The 23,546-nt window shown below is 34.7% G+C and overlaps 1 protein-coding gene across 1 annotated transcript; it reads right to left on the bottom strand.

Moving 5' to 3' along the window:
- Positions 1-4,577: 4,577 nt before the first annotated feature.
- LOC148958131 (fucolectin-1-like) lies at positions 4,578-7,086 on the bottom strand. Its single transcript, XM_089113545.1, has 2 exons — positions 6,972-7,086; positions 4,578-5,056 (listed from the first exon to the last, which is right to left on the bottom strand). The coding sequence occupies exons 1-2, from the start codon at positions 7,084-7,086 to the stop codon at positions 4,578-4,580; spliced, it is 594 nt and encodes a 197-aa protein (XP_088969671.1).
- Between the last annotated feature and the right edge of the window lie 16,460 nt (positions 7,087-23,546).

Raw genomic sequence — 23,546 nt, 5'->3', positions numbered from 1 at the left:
TTATAAGAAACCCACCTCGCATTCATCTGCTCATGAATATGGTGGAATTAAATTTATTGCCAGCTTTGGAAATGACGGTGACAAAACTGGGGCCTGGCAGCGATGCAGTATCACAAAAGCTGATATAGTACCCTGGTGGCAAGTGGACGTTACAAGGCAAGCTGCTATCACAAGTGTCCAAATAAGAAGTGGCGCAACTTGGGGTCAAGAAAAAATCAATCCATTCGATATCAGTGTCGGGGATGATCGATCAAGTGGCGGACGAAACAATGCGCTTTGCGTAAAAGATGGAAGGTTGGCAATTGGTGAATTAAAAATATTCAATTGTCCAAGGCTGTTGCTTGGTCGGTATGTGACTGTGTTCTTGAACAGGCAAGAATATCTTCAAGTATGTGAGCTTGAGGTTTACGAACTTCAAACGGAGTTGTTCGTGTAAAGTATCGTTATTGGTAAATTATGAAACATTCTGAAACATACTAAAGCTTTTCGTTTATCACTCTTCAGAGTAAAAATCGTCAGAACACATATCAAATATGTTTCATTTCTTTCCTTCTTTGCATTAATTTTATAACTTTTGCGCACTTTTCTCTCTTTTATGTCATCAAAACATCGAGAATCTTTGGGATCCTGTTCTGTTCTTTTGTTAAACTGGCAAACAATCAATTCCTTTTTTCAATAGATTTGCATCGATGCTCCATGATGCATTCAGTCTTGTACATCTGTTTGCCAAATTTCCAAATAATGAAATGCATATCAAAGCTTAAAAAGCTCCACAAAGAAGTTTGCAAATATTCTTATGGCAGACGAAGTATTTTTCTATTTACAGTTACAGAAATCACCAGCAGCAACAATCTAAAAACGATTTATTTCTTAGTCAAGTCTCTTTTTACTAGCGGTTTCTACAAATACAAATAGTAGCTATTGCAGGTGTAGACAGGTAGAGGCGCATCAAGAACAAACAATAATGACTGTATGTAAATTTCAGTAATTTTGATCAAAGTTATATATGTTACAAATTCTTTGTCCATAAAAATTCTTCATCTAGAACAAGGTCTTCTGAATTTTTAACCTGACCAGGTTTTTTTATTCTTCCAGCAAAACTATTTAAGATTTGTCACGCTTTCAAGCCAGAATATTCTCAAAATTTTAAAAATATTTCGAAACATTAGTTCTTTATTTTGTGATTACTTTTGAAATATTTTTGAATACTCTGAATACCAACTGAATACTTTTTATAAAGTAAAACTATATAAAATTTGTAAAAATAAATTCATTTGATAATGCATTTTCTTTTATCAGAAAGCTGGAAAATTTTGTTATTTCACTTTATACTGGAAGAAAACAGCTCACCCCATGCAATCTTTGAGAGTTTTTACCACTGACCATCATGTGATTTCATTTTTTCAAAATGTGGAATACGACTTAGATGACGTAATGCTAGAAGACTTACCTTGATAATCAATTGTTTATTTGCCAGTAAAAACAGTTGTTATACATTAGATTTGAAATGCGGTTTGAAACTTCCCACATTTGAATTTATTTATAACTTTGGTTGCTTGAAGTTTTTTCGAAAATTTAGGCAAAGAGTGTTTAACAACTTCTTGAAAATTAATATATCATTAACTTAGGAGTACGTATGCAACATCGGTTATAATTTATTTAAGTTATATTTAGCGCTGTTAATTTAAATTAGTTGGTTCTAATTAGCTTGAGTGTAGCTAGAGATTGTAGCAACTTTACAAAAAGAAAGAAAAAATTCGCCTTTGTTTTCCAGGTTTGCACCAAATTAATCTTTTAAGTTTTGATTGCATTGTGGTATTTTCAAAGTTTATTGAAATTTTTGGAGAGATCTTATGGTGACTGAAGAAAACGGAATTTGAGACCCTTGTAGCCAAAGGTTATAGCTTGTTGCAGGGGAAAATCTGCCTTCTTGCTAAATACCATTTCAGTTTTTGGCATGGTAAAATTCTGAGATACTTTGTAAAGTGATGTATTGAAAATTTAATGCATGAAAAATTCGGACTATACATCCGGTCATAATTTTTGATAGACGAGTCTTTAGGAAGTATTTGGAATTTGACGTTATAAAGAGCATTACATGCAAGTCCGATTTTGAACAATAAATTGTGCATGTTTCATTATGAATTTTAATTCGACAGTGATTTCGGTTTTAATGCTCCTTGGACAAAACTTTGACGCCTTATGCACTAGCACAGAATATAGATTAGATGATTTGTGGCACTAGTGTGTGTGCTGTTTGTTAGAACAGGCATTTACCTTGCTTTGCGTACTTAGATTTAACATACTGTATTTAGTTTTATCAGCTCTTTAGATGCATTTTGCTGCTGCCATAAGTGTAAAATGTGCCAAGATCGAGCAAATAACTATTTATAGAGAAATTTAGAAGATGAACAAAGTGTTCCATTAGTAAAAGAGAGAAAATAGAAATATTGTTAAAATGTGAATACAAACTCTTGTGCATCGCTTTTTAATATCATTTTATGTTCCATGTTACGTGTATAATCATTGCAGCCTAGTAATATATGCATAAAATCCTTCTGTATGATCATTATTAAGCTCGATTTAGATTTTCTGAAGATCAAGGAGACTATAATATCCTAAGTCAAATAACAAGACTATCATTCAAATCACTTCCTAACACGATAAAGTGGTTTTTGCTTTGCTATATATAACCAAGTCAAAATAATAAAAACACTTTGCAAAGTTTCTTTTTATGATTTTTTTTTTGCTTTTTCCTGTCAGAAATTTTGTTGACAGCTCTTTGAGCTTAAAGAAAACATCAAGCTATCCATCCTTAAAAGAGTCTTAGTCAATAAACTTTCAGGAAAAAAGTATATTTTTTGTAATTGAAATTTCTTGAATTAAGCACAAGTCACAAGACAAACGAATTCTTCAGCCTTCGCCCCCACTGTCCATAATTAAAATAATTAATAGATAAAAAACCTAAAGTACAACAATTGTTACTTCTTGATATATTTTGAAGATTCCACGAAAAATTGGAAACATAGCTTACTGAAGTTCTTTACGTTCGACAATCTTCAGAGTATAAACGACTGATAATTACTAATGGTAGGCAGAAACTTTACATCCATGTATGGATCGACAGTGGCTCAAGAGAAAGAATAGGCCTTTTTTAAAAGCCGTGAATTGCCAAAGAGAGAAAGCGAACTTTTGCTGTCGAAACAAGCTGGGATCCTATTGCTTTGATTCCAAAACACCTAGATGAAAAGACGATGGCTTATTTTCCATCAGGATTTTAAGAACGAAATGAAGCAATTTAAAATTTTGTGCAAACTGTCACTATTATCTATTTGGGTGAAGAGTGTCAGACGAAAAGTACCTCAGCATGCTAGGTTTTCAATATTTCATGCCATCTCCAAACTTTGCGGTACAGAAAGTTCAAACACCTAACATGAAATCCTCGTGCATTTTTAACGTGCTCTTTTGCTGATTGTAGCAGATATATTACATTTCTCTTCGAATGCATTTGTGCTTGCCAGAAAGTGGAGAATAAATTTAGATTTCTCAAGCCTTCTTTCAGAATACATCTAAAATGCAAAGTTCATGTTAGAATATACTTTTAATATCACAATGTGACAGAATTAATATCAAGCATCTATTCATTTGTTTCAAAAATATAATTTCTATTAACAGAATAATGTGCAGAAACTCTTAGTATTTTAACTTCATGAAAATTCAACATTAAACTCAATTCAGGGTACACACGTTTTTAAGAATATAGTCTAGAAGAAAATTAAACTCAATTTAAATCGCTGAAATTTAGAAATAATGTAAAAATAATCAAAGACTCAAGATTAAATAAAAATTGGATATAGTGTTTATTTTAGTGTTTTGGAAAGCAGAACAAATGTAATTTTCACGATATATATTTTGAAAAAGACGTATTTGGCCTTGGAATCATTAACATTATAATGCGACTCAGTTACACCTTTGTTCGCTAAAAGGTAATTTAAGAATAACCTTAGTCTCAGAAATAAAATAAGAACATTGTGGCCCTGAAAATTGGTTGTACCTGAGGTATACTAATTAAGTACATCTCTATGACAGTACTAATTAAGTACATCTCTATGACAGTACATATCTGTACAATCAAAAGTTGTACTAAACAATGTCAATGGCTTATATATCCTTGACTTCTAGCATCAAAGTGTCAGGACCCAGTTTCACCAAAACGGGTTTTTTTGATGAAATCTGCTCTAAACTGCTATTTCCTCCATCCACTAAAGCCTCTTAGAATCATTTTTTGGATCTATTTCATGGACGGATTACCTTCTCGGGAACATCGGAAGCCAACTCGCAAAAAGAATTCTCTTCGACATTGCTTTTGGTCTTACAAGACCTCCGTGCAAATTGGCCTATGCATTTTTTCTCTTTAGATGTTTCTCTACAGTTTAATACATTTTTCACATTGTTTGCTTGTATTATTGTGCCCCATTTTATTTTGTTTAGTCGATGAAATGCCAAAAGTAGTTAAAGCCAAAAAATCAGTTGCTTTATCAAAAGTAATGGCCCAAAGAGCAAGATGCAAGTTACATTTACATTTCCTCACCAACATTAAAGAAGTCAATTTTGCTGTGAATACACATACCTTCATAAACCTCAACCTCGCATACTTGAAGAAATTCTTTTCTGTTCAAAAAGATACTGACGTAACGACCCATCAGGACCTGTGGACAATCGAACTTTTTCAATTCACCACTTGCCAACGTTCCATCTTTTACGCAAAGCGCATTGTTTTGTCCGCCATTAGAACTATCATTTCCAACACTGACATCGAATGGATTGATTTTCAAATGACCCCAAGTTGTGCCACTTCTTATTTGGACACTTGCGATAGCAGCTTGCCTTGTAAGGTCCACTTGCCACCAGGGTACTATGTCATTATTAGTGATACTGCATCGCTGCCATTCCCCAGTTTTGTCACCGTCATTTCCATGGCTGGCAACTGATGGAATTCCTTGTATGATGAGAGTTGATGAATGCGAGGACGGCTTTTTATAAGCCAATTTCTCCACTGTTATCAAAATTATGGTCAGATTAAGAACAATGAATCTTAGTTTTAAAATTCATTGGATTCATGTTGATAGAAAGAACAAATTGCATTCCTGTTATTGGAAGAGGCATTTTGTTAATTTATGCAAAATGTTACAGACTAACGTTTTAAAGAAGTTTAAGCGTAGCATGATACAACATGAGGCATAACAACTAACCAATCACAAGAAGATCTACATCCTGTTATCAACGACAAAACTTTATAAATAAATCTCCTTGAGGCCATATTCATAATAATAGTATTGAAGCTGTATTTTTAGGTTTAGACCAGTAATCACTTTTTTTACTTGTTGTTGCCTTAGTAGACAGGACATATAGCTTGACAATCTGACATTCAAGCTAATGTTTGCTTTCTCAACGGATTCTGGTAGTAGGGAGCTCAGGCTTTCATAATCTGCCAGGTGACTTTTTGGAAAATGCCCGGATGTCATGTGACTGATGACGTCATTTAACGGTAAAAAATCAGACGAAATCATCGTTAGCTTCTCACTGAAGGGTTATTTTTTAACGCAATTTACATATTTTGACTCGTCTCATTGCAAGCTTTCAAATGATATATATTTAAGCAAGACTTGCCGATATAAGTATTTTCATTATGACGTCATAACAAATTTTGCATGACGTCATCAAATATTTTATTGTCATAAAATGATACGTTAGCATAATTTTGTTTCAATATGACGCTGGCTGTCAGCAAAAGCTTTTCTTCCATGTGTTTTTCAATTAAAATATTAGTATTTAGTTCATTTAAATTGAATTTGTGCCCACCGCAATAGCCAAAGTTCGAAACAGGTAGTAGTCACTATCTGACGAGTGAGTCACTTCTTACTCCGAAGTCGCAAAGTCTTGCTCCCACTCTGAAACGGACAATTATTTCTCCGTATCTGCATTTGACTGTTGCTAAGTCGGAAAATATCTTCGCACTATTATAGGCTGCCTAAGATGTCTTCGCACTATAGGTCTTTAGCGCTAGGTATGAAAGTGTATGATTTTCTTCATGGGTAATTTCATCTCCTGCGTCACCTTCATATTCTTGTGATGTAAAGGAATATGAGGAAGCTCTCGGAGATGAGGAAGCTGCTTTCCTGTAAACCTTTAAGACTTTAAACGGTCGAGTATGTCGTCCAAATTTCAACATCAGGCTTTTGGGACATGTCTTGTAGTAGTTGCACCTAAACAGTGTAGTCCAAATAACCTTGTTAAGTTGATACAATTTAATTCTTTTCTGATTGAGTGATTATGGATCTGCAGGAACTGCTGCAGATGATTTTTTTCAGATTTGATAAATATCTTTGTCCCTAAATAGCTTTTATATGTTGTTCCACTATATTCTGCTGTTTCGCGAATGTCTTTGCTTTTGCGATAACTCCTTCGGAGAGACTTTTAATGATGACTTGTTTCTGGTTCTTCGTTAGCTTTTCTCACAGTAACCTGATCAATGTTGTGCTTATATGCAGTTGTCTCAGCCCACAATTCCATTAATCTGTGATAAAATACAGCAAATTTTGGAATCAAAAGTTTCAGCGATGCTTCAAATCTTGACGATTTGTTTGTTATTTATGCACATAAACCACTAATTTGTGGGTTTTCACTTCTGTGTTGCATGAAAAAGCAGCACACATAAATCAGTATCTTTTGCAACAGCAACTATTTCTGCATCTTTCGAGTTACCATGCAAAATATTCTGGTTTCCGCCTTTTTGTGGTTACATCTTGGAGGGACTTCTACTTGCTTTTTGAAGTCTCCGATGCTTCTCCTCCTTAAGCTACGAAAAATTGAATTGTCAGGGGCTTGTGACCCTCAGCGCTTTGAAAGAATTCGGGAGCAAGTCTCATAAGATTCTCTTTTTTTCATCAATGTAAAAATACTCTTCTCACTTTGGAGTATCTTTAGCTCTCCACTTTTTATATGCACTTGCCTTGATGACTCTCTTTTGCCGTTTGCTTCCTCGTGTGCTGTTTCTAAATATTTAGCGTTGACTTCCACTTTCATTGCTTTAGCCTCATAAGGAGGATTAGCACATCCATGAATGTTCTTGAACCAAACACTGAATGTTTCCTTGTGTTTGATGCTACGAACTCAGGCCGTCTCATCAAATCTCCATCTGGCGTTTTCTGGTGGCGTTTTTACAAAATGTTCTCACGGACTGATGACACTAGCGCTAACATGGAAGAAATATCTCGAAGAAATGAGCTATTTTGCTCGAATTGTAGGTTGTTGCTGGCAACGAAAGTTTAGTCAGAACCTTAAGCTGCATTCTGGGGCACAAAGATCCAAGAAAAGAGCGAAAGCAGTCTCAATAATGAACGAAGACCACCAAGCTTTCGTGATTGGCAAGGCTGCCTCTATCGAAAAGGCATTTTCATATCCCATCAAAACCATAACTCTAGGCTTGCAACTCCTGAAGGTGTACTGTGACAAGGAGATAAAGCTGTTCTTTATAATTTCATGTGCAAGGAGCCAAATCCATATATAAATCCACCATCAGGAAAATGCCAGATGGAGTATTTCATTTATGAGATGGCCTTACTTCGCAGCAGAATATAGCCTTATTGAAAAAAGTCATGCACCTTCAGCACATCGGTAGGACATCTTGGATAGCCTATATTGCCAAGACATTCTTCCGATTTAGTGTAACATTCAAATGCGGATGCAGAGAAATCATTGTCCGGTTCAAAGTGGGAGCAAGACTTTGCAACTTCGGAGGAAGAAGTGACTCACTCGTCAGATAGTAAAGACTTCTTTATTTAAACTTTGGCTATTGCGGTGGGCACAAATTCAATTTAAATGAACTAAATACTAATATTTTAATTGAAAAACACATGGAAGAAAAGCTTTTGCTGACAACCAGCGTCATATTGAAAAAAAATTATGCTAACGTATCATTTTATGACAATAAAATATTTGATGACGTCATGCAAAATTTTTATGACGTCATAATGAAAATACTTATATCGGCAAGTCTTGCTTAAATATATATCATTTGAAAGCTTGCAATGAGACGAGTCAAAATATGTAAATTGCGTTAAAAAATAACCCTTCAGTGAGGAGCTAACGATGATTTTGTCTGATTTTTTACCGTTAAATGACGTCATCAGTCACATGACATCCGGGCATTTTCCAAAAAGTCAATTGGCAGATTATGAAAGCCTGAGCTCCCTACTACCAGAATCCGTTGAGAAAGCAAACATTAGCTTGAATGTCAGATTGTCAAGCTATATGTCCTGTCTATAGGTTTTGGTTTTAACAGACAGCTATTTAAGACAATTTGCATGTACATCAATTGTAAAAGATAATTTTGAGCTTGCATGCCAAATTCTTAATGAAAACCTAATTGACCATTGGGATATTTTCGTCGCATAATTATTTTTCCACTTTTGCATTTAGTTTGGATAATGATTTCACGTTTGGACTTAATCTCATTTTAACTTATTTACTGATCAGAATTATGCCAATACAAAAACCTGTGAAAGAAAAAATGTCTTTCTTCATTTAGACTTTGTCTGTACATTTTAGGTGAAGAAAAATAGATAGAGCTTTGTATTTTTATAACAAGTTAAGTGATATGATATTAAGTGCTGCGTTCTTTGACTCAAGTAAAAGAGCTTGATATAAATGTAGTTACTATTGTATTTACCAATGCATTTTTACCCTGGGCAGTAGCAAGTGTCAATGCATTTATGTCCGGCGCTGCAAGGATCATTTGCTTGGCAAAACTGACCAACCTGCGATGTAAAATTCTATTTCATGAATGATCAATTGTTAGCCCTATCACAACATATCACTAGTGCTATATCAGTCTTGAAATTTACGAGAATAAAAGCTCTTTTTCTTTAAGGCCATGTAATTTGCAGAGCTAAAAAGATAAAGATTGAAAGCTGTGTTTGATGCTCATCTTGATCAATGACTTGTTGTTCTTCTTTCTTCTCTCTTTCAACTAATTTTTATATGTGCCCTTTTCGCAATTTTCTGTCACGAAATTAGTTTTTAAACTTATAAAAGTTAGTTGAATTTTAAATAGGTAATTCAATAGAAAACTCACATTTTTCTCTTCAAAACGGGTTGAATAATATGTCCAACCCTCCTTTTTTTGCGTTTCAATGAAATCTTTTGGATCCTGTGCTGATTTGCTATTCAACTGGCAAATACCCAACTCTCTGTTTAAATTTATAGACTTGCATCGATGCTCCATGATGCATTCAAACTTACACATCTGCTCATCCAAGTTGTCCAAAGAACGAAATGTAGAACTAAGTGATTGATCATGAAGCACAGCAGTAAAATTGGCAAAGATCTTGCATGGCAGACGAAGTATTTCTCCATTTATATTTACAGAAATCACAAGCAGCAACAGTCTAAAAAATATTAGTACTGAATCATGGCTTACTTTTTACTAGCCGTTTTCTACAAAAGCAATTAGAAAATCTCTTTGTCCATTAAAGATATACACATAAAGAAGCCCATCAAACCTAGCAACAATAGTTGTTTATAAGCATAAAAAATTTTGATGATAAAGTTTCACGAATCAAAAAAAAGCATACAGAAATTATTTATAAATATCATCTTAGATAGAATTATTTCTCACAAGAAAATTCTTCCGTTAGAATGCTGAACTACTTTTAATCATCCGGAGAAAAGTACTTCGGAACCTAAGCCTAACACGTTTTATTTTTTTCACAAGCAAAACTTTAATAAGGTTATTACACTTTCAAGAAAACATATTCTCTACAGGCTAACAGAGTTTAGATCTACTTTGACACAACCTTTGTTATAAATTAAAAACATTATGTAGGAAAATGTAACAGTAATCTTTGTCACAATTCATCCTTGAAAAACAAAATTGAAGTTAGCAAATTGAAAGAAAGAAAATTCGTAGTAAATACTTTTTCATAGAAATATTGTAAGTCAAATTCTTAAGGTGAAACAAACAATTCCAGATGAGGCCAAGATTCTACTATGCTTCATCTTCAGAAAAAAGTTAGTGTTAAAAGCACGGGTTTTGCATCAAAGATTTGCAAAAAATTAAAATAGTATGATAACGATTACTAAGTGAAAAGAAAATAAAAGTTAAAGAAAGAAGTACAATGTCTAAAATAAGCGAATGGAGCAACGCCGGGAATCAAGAAAAGGACAAACGCGTAAAATAAGTTGAATTTTGTGGAAGAATAGATAGAAAAACATCGATAATATAGCACTCTTAAATCAAGACATACATTTGAAAATGCATCTTCTTTGATCGGGGAACCAGACAACTTTGTCTTTTAACCTTATACTGGAAGAAAACAGCTCACTTCTTACCAACTTTAAACACACTTTGCAATGACCATCAACTGATTTTATATTCATAAATTGAAATTGGAATCTGTTTTTACGTTTGACAACATCGCAATTTATCATTACATTTGAAAATTTGCATTTGTTTAACACTGTTGAAAACACTGTTGTTATTAAATATTTTTCAGATGCAATTCCTGAATATTTTTGCCGAAAGTTAATTACTTAATCAACCTGCAAAAGTTCTTGTTGCTTAGAATAATAAGAATATAATAACACAAACATACATTAAAATAAGAGTTTTGCTTTAGTAACTTGAAGGATCTCTTGTTATTTAAGGTACTAATTGCATCTAGTCATTTGCTGCAAATCGATTGATTTATTAAATTGCGCAACTTCCAAATTTTGAAGAAGTTTAAATAAATAGGCACTTTTAAATCCAATCGAAGTCTGTTTCTTGATAATCTTATGTGTAAACAGTTGATGATGAATATTTTTGTATTGAAATGCATTGATTTATGTTTTGCGTATTAACTGTTGTTGAACTTTATTTTCTTTATATAATCAATGTAAAAAAATATTAAATCATATCTTCAAAATCCTAAGGCTTTATCAGCATGTCAAGTGATCACACTAACAGAGACTTCGATTAAATTTTGTTCAATCGTTTATTGAAATCTTATTGCTTTAACAGCATTTAGATTTTTTTCTATTCAATTTATATAAAAGAAGGTTCCAGAAATGTCAAATTTGTAAATTTTATAAAAAGGAAATTAGAGTGATAAGAATTAGGGTTAATAAAGATAGGGAAAAATGAGGAAAAATGAAATTCACTTATTGTACCAAGCCAAAACCCCGGGGGGAGGGGGTTATATAATGTTAGGATTGAGTACAAACCCTCGATCTGAACCTTTTTTCTACCTGCACCAAACATATTGCACTATATTTCTGTAAATTCTTTTCTTCCAAATTCAACAGAAACATTTTCTGAATTTCATCTACTGAAAAAGAAATTGCTCAGGTGAGCTTACGAAAAATAACATTTACTCAATTACTAGACCAAAAAATAAAGATGAACGCACCATTTTATGTTTATTTGAAAAGCTTTTAGGATTATTGTCATATGTTTGCTCACAAATTTTAGGAAAGACCCTTTTGGAAGCGTAATTAGTGATCATTGAAAATGTGTAGAATGATCCGTGGCCAGATGTTAATAGGGGGCAAGTATCCTTCTCCATCTTTTAATTTCCCATTTTCATCATCGCCTGCGTGCCTATCGTAAGGCTGTATTGTATACAGTTGGGTAGAATTAAGCAAGCTTTGACAGATTTGGAACTTTCCAGAAAGTTGTCCTGTGTCTATCGCTATGAATTTGAGTTTAAAAGAAATTCTTTGTTAGATATATCTTGCATTTGTTTAGTTAAAATGGGATTAAATTCAATAGCAATGGACAAATTAGAAGAATACGAAGAAGTTGCATTAAATATGCAGGAGTAATAATTCTTTTGTCTAGCTTAACAAAAATAATATCCCTCAACAAATGATGTACTTCCTAGATGTCTCTTTGTTTTTAGATTCGCATCTTTTCTTTGCGCAAATAATTTAACATTTAGAGGAGTGAAGAATTGCTGGGTTAGAAACAGAACAACCGTACAAAAAAGTCAACAATTTAAAAGTAAGTTTTCATTTATTTTTAGTCTAATGTTCCCCATTCTGACTATTCGGAAATTTGAAGAATGCATTCATCCCTTTCTGGTCAATCGATAATCAAAATCTAACCCTTTTGACTGTGCTTACCCACCCAATTCCTTTGTCTTAAAATCATTTTATTTTTCTTTGCAAAGTTTACTTCAAATGGGCTTATTAGGTTCAGATTTCACGAGTAAGCATTTTTAAGCTTCGATCATTTCGAGCTCTGCAACAAAATTTCGCATGGGTAATAGCGAAGAAATTTGCTGACAGGACATGACCAGGTGAGAGATGAGGCCTTGTTACAGAATTTTTGGTAATTTGATATTCTCAAGGGTCAACAACAATGCCAAAAAATGCCATTTGTCCTCCAAACACCTACAAGTTTGGGCTTAGTTCCTAGCTTAGAAACAAGGTACCGAAAAATGGTAAACGCTCAAGTATCATCTGTTTAGATAAGAAAGTCACGATCTACACAATTTTCCCCTAAATGCCTATGCCTTAAGTACCAACACAGATCTCTCCTTTAGATCAACCTTGACAACATTTCTAATCCACAATACCAAAAGATATTAACATCTCTATAACGTGTACTGCATTTAGTTTTCCAAAAGTCTGATCTTTGAATTAAAAAGTTATTGATAAAAGTATGTAAGATCTTTGAATAAGCCTACAGTTTCACAGCATTTTTATTTGATTTAAAAAGATGTTGCGTATATTTTTTCAGAATTAAAGTTAATAGCAATTTAATTTCTTTTCTAGGGAAGATTTCAATCAATCTATTGTCCAAATGGGACTTTTCATGCTCGCGACCTTTCTTCTCAATATTTTTTGCTTGGCTTCGATAAAGTCAGACGAGAATCAAAGTACAAGCAAATCTGTTTTCAAAGAAGTGCACAACCCAACTCAGATAACGATAAGCATGTTGCATAAGACCTTCCATCAATGCAGCCTTGATAACACCTGTCGTTATGTTGTTAAGGATATCAAGAACCACATTTTTCATCGATTTAGAGTTGAGCAAGATATCCCGACCGAGAGATCAAACTTCGTTATATGGTCTAAGAAACAAGCAAGAAGAGGTATGAGTTGTTACTTCCAAAGCAATGTAATCAACAGCTTTAGTTAGTAATCAATAACTGGACAGTAAATCCTTTTATGCGTTTATTAAAGATCTTTTCTCATTATGAATTGTAATTGATGCTTCTTCCAAAAACAATTAGTGAAAATCAATACAAGGCACAATTTTACCTAAAGAGTGCTTGATTTTTTTATTAAGACAGAAATAACATATGTTACCAACCAAGGTGTCACAAATGCCTGAGTTTTTACTGATTTTGGTACTTGACTGTCTTTATATTACAAAAACATTTCATTCACTGAACGGACTTTTCTTTAAACTTTCTGTTAAGCTACGATTGGGGTTGTGAACATCCCTCCTCTCCACATCCCATTCCAAATTATTTTATTTTGTATAAATTCCTTGGCTATTTTACCTCAATCAATCCTTTTTGAATGGGTTAGCAGTGCATGTTTCCTTGTAATGGCCCTAGGGTAGTCATTGACTTTTGCTCCTCGTTGTATGATCCTGGTACTATTGTGTTGCGATTTGACAGTAAAGAAGAAGATGGAGTATTCTGTAAGATGTTTTTACTAATAAAATTCCTTGATTTGACTTTAATTCCAGGCGTTCAAGGAAATATCGCTTATAAGAAACCGTCCTCGCATTCATCTGCTCATGAATATAGTGGAATTACATTTGTTGCCAGCTTTTTGGAAATGACGGTGACAAAACTGGAGACTGGGAGCGATGCAGTATCACAAAAGCTGACATAGTACCCTGGTGGCAAGTGGACCTAACAAGGCAAGCTGCTGTCACAAGTGTCCAAATAAAAAGTGGCGCAACTTGGGGTCAAGAAAAAATCAATCCATTCGATATCAGTGTTGGGGATGATAGATCAAGTGGCGGGCGAAACAATGCGCTTTGCGTAAAAGATGGAACGTTGGCAATCGGAGAATTGAAAAAGTTTGATTGTCCGAGGCTTTTTTTGCTTGGTCGGTATGTGACGGTGTTCTTGAACCGGGAAGAATATCTTCAAGTATGTGAGATTGAGGTTTACGAATTTCAAACAGAATGGTTCGTGTAAAGTATCGTTATTGGTAGATTTCATGTTATATAATGATCATTCCGTATGTATGTTCTTTGCAGAGTCTTTTATGGCATGTGGAAGTGGCTTTGAAAAAAACAAACACTATGAAACATACTAAGGTTTTCCGTTGGAGTAACTCTCTTTGGAGTATAAATCGTCAGAACATAGATTAAATAACTTTCATTTCTTTCCTTCTTTGCATTAATTTTATAACCTTTGCGCACTTTTCTCTCTTTTATGTCATCAAAACATCGAGAATTATTAGGATCCTGTGAGCATAGGTTCCAAATCTCTGATTGGCTGAGCGACCAAAATTCTGCATATCCCATTACCCAATCAGAATTCAACAATATAATAACAAATTTGCCTTGCAGCTAAATTTAGGCCAATTTTTGATGTTTTTACCACTACCCACAGGAAATAATTGTGTCAAATGTGCTGAAAGATAATCTAAATTTTCTTTAAAGAATTGAATCTTTGATGAATTGATGGAAAAACTGCCGTTGTACTCAGCAAACATTTTTCGCGATCATTAGTAAGAAAGAATTGAAACTGTCCCTTTCAAATCCTCATAATTAGGGGGAGGGAGCACAGAAAAATTAAAGTATTTAAACCTTAAAAGTTGGTTTATCTACATAATTAACAAATATGAACTTACCTTTACAAGCCAATGTTAAAATCTTGTCTTGTCGGGATTGATATTTGTGTTAACGACAAAATAAATCACTAAATTCCACTGAGAGAAAATGCAGCCCACCATTCTCTTAAAATAACTACAATTGAACAATTTCTTTTGCGCTCAGGTACTTTGTATATTCATTTTAAAGGCTTGAAGATCGATGAAAAGCTCACGTCTACTGATGTTCACTGCTATGGCTGAGTAAAAGCTGACGCAATTCGTCAACGGTGAAAAGGGCGGGAAAATGACAAATGAAAATGCATCATTTAAGAAAAATTACCTTTTCTTGGGGAAAAAATTTCCCCCTTGTCTCCATTGGGAGTTACGGCCCTGAAACAGAGCTACTTAATTGGGCTAGCCATCACGATAGACAAACCCAAATCAGCACCTGTAGACGCTCTGGCAAAAAGTTCCACCGTATTTTAGTTGTTTACAGATACCGCTCTTTTTACTGTTAAAAAATCCTTCAAAACTTTGAACTACCATATCCGAAAAATCCTGTTACGTTTCTGAATTGATTACCATTTAACTGATGACTTTATAGTGACTGAATATTTGCGTACGATGATGAACGAGAATGAAACAAATATCGTACTTTCTTCCGTTCACTGTGAAGGAAGACTTCAGACCAAGTAGTTCATTGAGAAAAAGCCAACGGGGCTAGGCAATGGAAAATAATAGGCAAAATTCAAAGAATACTTATGGAAAGGATAATAGACAGTGTAATTTATGTCGATAAAAGAATGGCATGACGTTAGAATAGCGTGATTGTGAAATTACGGCTTTCATGTATCGGAAATCACCAACGCTACGGCTGACGGCCATAGAGTCCAAAGGTCAGTTCGCTAGCCAGACTTAACGGCGGACGTTACCCGGCAATGGTTTATAACGATAAATGCGCTTCATAAAATAGAATAAAATTTTATTTATTGATCATTCTGTACAAGCTTTTTATTGAACAAACATTGAAGACTTATAACGATTGTATCTAAATTTCAGTAACTTTTGACGAAGGTTATATATGTTACAAATTCCTTGTCTATAAGAATTCCTCATCTAGAAGACGTTCTTCTCAATTTTTAACCAGTTCAGGTGTTTCTATTCTGCCAGCAAACTATTTAAGATTTGTCACGCATTCAAGCCAGAATAATCTCAAAATTTTGAAACATTAGTTCTTTATTTTGTGAATTCTTTGGGAATATTTTTGAATGCTCTGAATTCCAAGTGAATACTTTTTATAAAATTAAACTATATAAAATAATGTAAAAAAAATGCATTTGATAATGCATTTTCTTTTATCAGAAAGCTAGAAAATTTTGTCTTTTTAGTTTATACTGGAAAAAAACAGCTCACTCTATACATTTATGAACATCCTTACCACTAACCATCAAGTGATTTCATTTGTTCAAAATGTGGAATACGACTAAGAAGTCCTAATGCTAGAAGACTTGCCTTGATAATCATTTGTTTTATTAGATATTTGTTATAGAATGCTCCAAACCACTTTCTGTACATGAACTGATTTAACAACTTGTGCAAAATATATTTTCTAAATAAGTTTTGATAAAGACCCTTCATAAAATGCAAATGAAATTCTATTTCTTGGTCATTTTGAACAAGCTGTTGCTAACTCAGTTCCAAACGAAATGAAATAATCCCCAGCTTTGCAAATATTCAAGAAAAAATTTTCAGAATTCTAATCATTCAATTGTACTTGTCATCCTCGCAAGGAATACGCATGTAACATAGGTAATATTTGATTTACATTGTTTACGGAATTTGAGACCCTTGCAGCCGATGGTTTTAGATTGTTGCAGGTGAAAATATGCCTTCCTGTGTAATATCATTTTTGTTTTTGACAAGGAAAACCTCTAAGATACCTTGTAAAGTGATAAATATTATGAAATTGAATTCATGAAAAATTCGAACAAATCATAATTTTGGATAAGCGATTCTCTAGAAACTAAGTATTTAGATTTTGACGTTATAAAGGGCATTTTATGAAAATCTGATTTTAAACAGAAACATTTTCATGTTTCATTATGAATTTTGGCTTTACTTCGACAGTGATTTCGGTTTTAAGACTCCTTGGGCAAAACTTTGCGTTTGCTGTTTGTAAGGACTTGTTTTTAGTTTGCTTTGCGTAATTAGATTTAACATACTTTGCCTTGGTCCATTTGTGTGCTTCTGCAATTAGTTTTTCTGTCTCCTTAGATGCATTTTGCTGCTGCTATAAGAGTAGCATGAGCCAAGATCGAGCAACACACTACTTTATAAAACAACACGGAAGTTGAAAAAAGTGTTCCATTAGTAAAGGATAGCAAATAAAAAGGTTGTGGAAACTAGAAAACAAACTTTTGCACATCACTCTTTAATATCGTCAAATGATCCATGAATCGTATATAATTATTGCAGCGTAGGAATGTATTGATAAAATCCTTCTGGCCTTGTCTTTTGAGTTAGTAAGCTTTACTTTTTATGAGGATTCTTTAAGCTCGAATTGAATTTTCTGAAAAATATCAATCCTGAGCTGTTGAACAAAGCCCAGAAAATTTTATGACATATGATCAACAACACTATAATAGCTTAAATCAAATAACAACACTATAATTCACATCAGTTTCTGACACTATATCGTGGTCTTTGCTTTGCTTTATTTAACAAAAGAATAGAGAATTTTTTTTTTCTTTCTTAGTCAAAAATTGTATGGACGGATATTAGAGCTTAAAGAAAACATCAAGCTATCCATCTTTTAAGGAGTTTTAATAAAGAATCTTTTCGGAAAAAAGTAGTTTTTTGTAATTGAAATTTCTTGAATAACCAAAAGTCACAGGTAAAGAAATTTCTGCCTTCGACCCCACTGTTCATAATTACTTGACTGAATAGACAGAAAACCCTAAAATACAATACTTATTACATCTTGATAAATTTCGAGAATAAAGTTGATTTTTATTATGGGAATCTCTTGCTTTTAGCAAAAGTCACAACTAAAAGATTTGTGCCTCCTACCTCACTGTTCATAATTACTGTACTGAATAGTAATGAAAATCAAACAATATAAATTACAACTGGATACATTTTGCGGCTTCATGTGCATACTATGTAAAAGCATGAATGCTTTGTGCATTTTGAATTCATCGTGCAAATCCTCTATTGCTGCTAGTAGCTAGATATATTGCTTTTCACTTTAAATGCCTTCTTGCTTGCCAGGAAATAGAGAACGAATCGTGATTTCTGAGCCTTTCTTCAGAATACATCTAAAATGCAAAGTTCATACATTAATACATACTTCTGACAGTATTATTATCACAGAATCTTTTCAGTTGTTTCAAAAGTATAATTTCAATTAAACAAAATGATGTGCAGAAACTCTTCGCTTGCAAATTTTAACAAAAAACTTAAACGAAATTAACTTCATGGAACCCTGTATTTGACATAAATCCCAGGAAACCATTATTTGTCACACATCCCAGGAAACTAGCTGAGATAAATAATTGAATCATTTGCGGACTAGGAATGCCTAGGCTCATTGTCAGCTCTTTGTAAATGTTGTGATATTTAGCAAATTGTGTTCCCAGGCTTGAAGTTTTAAGAAGAATGCAGTAAAAGCAATAGCTGGAAACATGAAATTTGCAAAAGGAGTCAAGAAATTTTTCGAAATAAGAACAATAATTAGTTACGGCTATCCCAAACTGAGATTGAGGTATCAGTAAGGGATTTTGAAATTTAATGATACCACCCCAAAATATGTGCGTAAAATTAATAAAAATATTGGATTATCCTTTCAAGCCAAATGCAAATCTTTATACATTGGTGAGATCTGCACGCTGAAGTGGTGCTTGCATGGATGAAAGTCTGGTGTTGTTTACTTAGATTTGAAAATGCCAATGGAGCATCATTTGTTGCTTTTTGAATTAACAAAGTATGGTGTTGCCGAAGCTTGCTTGAAAGAGCCCTGTTTCTTGATTTTAGGAAAGCCAAGTACCCTAAGTACCAGAGCCACACAATTTCACGCGCGTAAATAGAAAACTAAGCGGAGAAGCGAGGATCTTCGCAAATGCGGTCGCTAGAAAATTTTGATGGGGGGGGGGGGGCTGCAAAACCGGTGATTTGCCGACAAAATGTGTATGTCTTTAGATATGAGCGTGGTTTATAAACGATTAAAATTGTTATTGATAGAACTCACTAATATTTATCCCTTTGCTCCTCTACTCCAATCTTCTAGTCCTGCGATCAAATTTATGTGGGTCTGGTACCCAGGGTAAAAAGCTAAACGAACAATTGGCCCATTCCTTTTTGAACTTTTGACAGTTTTGAAAAGGAAATAGACTTTTTTGAACAGTGAACCTTGGATTCTTGTAGTACTAAGCCATTTTAGCCATTTTGATAGTCGAAGATATCATGTCCAAGGTAACTAAAGCCAAAGAATGTATTTGTTCTATATTGTACAACCCCCCAGTCACCAGAAAGCACCAAATAGAGGCTAAGATCAATATACAAAATAGAAGGCACCACCTGGGAGGACTGGATCGCAATCTACATTGAGTAAAACAACTTTCAGGGTAGCAAATTTGTCCGGAAGGTTGTCACGCCGATAAATTTTGTATGACCCACGCATGCGCAGTATAAATTGACTAAAGCAAAGTCTACGATCGTTAAACATGACTGGCAACAAAATTTTTGAAAAAAGCCCTTTTCCAAGCTAATAGGACCACCAGTTCAAATAATTATCATTATTGTTCTCATCGTCAATTAATAAGTCACTAAACTAAGAATTTGAGCCATTCCAGTACATAATGTTTCTTGACAAGTCATGTTTCCAATAGTCAGATATTCCTCCAAGTTTCTTAAAACTTTTGTGGAAATGTGAATCTATAACCTGATGTGGTTTCGCTTCACACATGCAAAAGACTGTTCAAAATTTTCTTGAAAATCTGTCCTTATGTGGTTTCGTTGTTTCATATGGTTAAAATTTTGTCATACTTTTAAAATTTCGGACAGAGAAATTTTCAGGAAAATTTTGAACAGTCTTTTGCATGTGTGAAGCAAAACCACATCAGGTTATCAAATTTCTTCAACTAAGTTCATCGTCCGAAATTTTAACCGCTGAAAATTTTTGTCCTCAATGTATGTATCGCATGATCGATTGGCAGAGAAAATTTTTCAACAATTTGTAGACGCAAAGACTTTCAGTGCAGTGACTGCGAGAGTTTTTGCTCTATATTCGAAATACCCCGGGTGCCATAGCCTCTATCATTAAATCTCAGAAATAACGAGGCTCTGGTCTGATACCTATGGTATGTTCGAAAGAAAGCCTTAAGTTCAAGCACATACCTTCATAAACCTCAACCTCGCATACTTGAAGATGTTCTTCCCGGTTTAAATAGACACTAACGTAGCGACCCGTCAAGACCTGTGGACAATCGAACTTTCTCAACTCTCCACTGGCCAGTTTCCCGTCTTTCACACACAGTGCATTGTTTCGTCCACCATTTGAACTATCATCCCCAACACTTACATCGAATGGATTGATTTTCAATTGACCCCAAGTTGCGCCACTTCTTATTTGGACACTTGCGACCGCAGCTTGCCTTGTAAGGTCCACTTGCCACCAGGGTGTCACGTCAGCTTGTGTGATACTGCATCCTTGCCATACCCCAGTTCTGTTACCATCATTTGCAAACCTGGCAACTAATGGGATGCTTTCTATTGTAGATGTTGATGATTGCGAAGATGGCTTTTTGTACGCGATATTTCCTTCATAAAATGAAAATTGCGAAGAATTCGCAACTGGAGCATAATTTTGATGATTCTCTGATCCTAATAACTAAATTTCATTATAAATTACAAATCAGTTATAAATTTAGCTCGGAGATATTTTATAATAAAAATTAAAAATTAATTATACAAATAATGGTAATTTATCGATTGTACATTGCGAATCTGTTCATTCACCCTATTTTCTTTATCAAATCCTTCGTACTCCAGATTAAAAGATTAAACAAAAAACAAAATTTTGCAACATGATTTGGCATTCAGGATTCTCAAGCAAATATTGTAGTATGGCTGATTCTCAAGGGTGTTACTAGCGGGGATGTAGAAGTGTGATAACCTCCCCCCCCCCCTCGCCAATCCTTTATACGTTGGTTTGTAAAGCTTAAGTTGGTCCACAAAGTTTCTAGTTCGGTTCCGTCGCTTATTGGTAGGTGACAAAGCACCTTGATTTGATTCCCCTTGTCCTGGACGGTCAAGCTACAATCGATTCTTATCTTATTCGAGCATTCCTATATGCACAGCCATTTTCTAATAAGAACAATTTTGTTAGAACACAAGCCTCAAAATTGATCAGAAATGAAGAAAAATTTAGAACAAGCTGAGGCAGAGTTAGAGAAAATGTAATTTTTGAAAAACTTGTGAAAACCCCTTGCATGTCAAAATCGTTCATCCTAGAGATACAGAGGGGTTGCTTTTAGCTTTTAGTGGCTGCACCAGCAGATGCCAATGCATTTGCAGGACAAACTAATATTGTTAGACGCAGCCTTTCTATTGGTAGTATCCTTTTACCAACAGGAGTCGCCCTTATTCTCCCAAAGGAAAGTCCATGGGTACTTTTTTGTTACGTAATGGTGGCTTTTTAATCATAAAAACACAAGGCAGTAAACAATAATTATTTTCCTTAAAGTTTCAATAAATTGAGGGGATGGGGCTTTTCCCCCTGTTCCACTGTCGCCTTATCAACAACTTAACTCAAAAATCGTAACTAAAAACAAAAAGGGTTTATCTATGCAGAAGAAAATAAAAATCATAAGCCTTCGTGAAGAGCAGCAATCATGACATTTACGTAAGGTAACTCTTGGTGACAGCAGGTCTGAGAAACGTCTTATATTTAGATTAAAAATATCCCAGTTTTTCCCCAAATCCAGCTCATGACGCTGCTGGTTACAACTTACATGGTAAATTGGATTAATGCTTCATAACTTCATAAACCTCGACTTCGCATTTTGATGAATTGGTCTGCAAAGCCAAACTTCATCAAACTTCTAAGTGTAACGTCAATAATACCTTCAACGAAGCATGTGAACGACGCCGCAGACTACCAGAACGCCTAGGAGATGGTCAAACTTCGCTTGACGCGACATTCAGCCACAGCATTGCAACTCCTTCAGAGTCCAGTCAGTCGGTTACAGCAGTAGATAATTTTCGTCATGTCTTCTACTACCCCTTCTTAGATTTGATGCTCAACGAGCTTGGGAGGAGGTTCTCTGTTGAGTCATGTGAGGTGATGATGCAATTATCAGCTTTCAATCCACTTCACTGGAATGCTGGTAACCAGGGAAAAGTTGGCATATTTGCGAGCCGTTATGGTATTCCTGCACAGCCGACCTGTCAAGAATACATGCTATTGAGAGAATCGCGATTCTTCACCAAGCTGCTGTTAGAAATGGACGAACGGAAAAAGAAAGGCTGGAAGAATCCGTGTTTACCATTAATTCTGAAGATGTTCCAGCAGAGTGACCTTGAGAGCCTTTATCCAAATCTACATTTGGTAATCAGAATTTCCTCGTGCATCCCCGTTTCTATAGAGTCTTGTGAGCGATGTCATAGCAAAGTGAAGCTAGTTAACACTTTTCTTCGGGCTACAGTGACAGAAGATCGTCTGGAAAATCTTGTCCTGATAAGCAGCGAGAGGGATATTTCGAAAGAAATAGATTTAGCGACCATTCGAAATCAATTCGCTATCAAACCTAGGAAACTGGCCTTATAATCAAGTTGTGTTGAAAAAACTACGAACGTTGTTTATAAGATTGTTTGACATTGTTATTCATTGTTTTAAATTCTCGTTTTAGATTAATGATACCTTTTTGTTTGGCACTTCCCAATAAACAAGTTAAAATTAAAGTCTACAGGTTGTGTTGCTCTAATAATGTATGCAGAAAGAGAAATCAAAGGATCCTAAGCCATTTTGAGACCTCAGAAATGAGAAAATCCCGGGAGCTTCCGGGGGCTTCGCCCCCTGGACCCCTACCGAAGCACTGCCCTGGACCCGTTGAGGGGCTTCTTACAGCGTCCCCAGACCCCAGCTGTTTTAGGCAACGGCCTCTGGCCATTGCATGCGTGCCTTCGGGACGCCATGTACACATAGAACAGCAAGACACAATTTTTAAAAACTTCTTGCACGCCCCGGAAAAAAATTCCCCCCTTCTTTTTTGGAGGTGGCGCCGCCACTGGATGGAGGTAATATCAAGATATTGCCTATTCTCAGAAAATGGAGAAGTGCTCCGTGAGCATTTCGTTAAAATGAATGGCGATATAGAGAAGGAACTGGTTAGAAAGAGAAAATAAATGACATTAGATCCTTATTTTTCTTAATGATTTAGTTTGACTTGTAATTTTGTATTAGTAACAACATATCTTTTAATGCTGCCTGTTAAACCTTTGAAATTTAAAAAAGATTGGATTTTTTTGGGGTCATCCGATAACTCGAACATTCGCTATCTCGAACAAATTTTCGTTTTCCTTCAGAGTTCGAGATAGCAGATGTCAACTGTATATATATATGTTCTGCAAAGAGTCTCTAATGACACGATAGCTTAAAAGTGGCTTTGAAAAAAGCAAACATTATGAAACATACTAAAGCTTTTCGTTTAACACTCTTCAGA

This window comes from Rhopilema esculentum, chromosome 17, assembly GCF_057945365.1.
Source record: "Rhopilema esculentum isolate cy_ngs chromosome 17, ASM5794536v1, whole genome shotgun sequence".
In the NCBI taxonomy this organism is placed as follows: Eukaryota; Metazoa; Cnidaria; class Scyphozoa; order Rhizostomeae; family Rhizostomatidae; genus Rhopilema; species Rhopilema esculentum.
The sequence above is the reverse complement of the archived record's forward strand: the minus strand, read 5'-3'. Positions and strand labels throughout refer to the sequence as shown.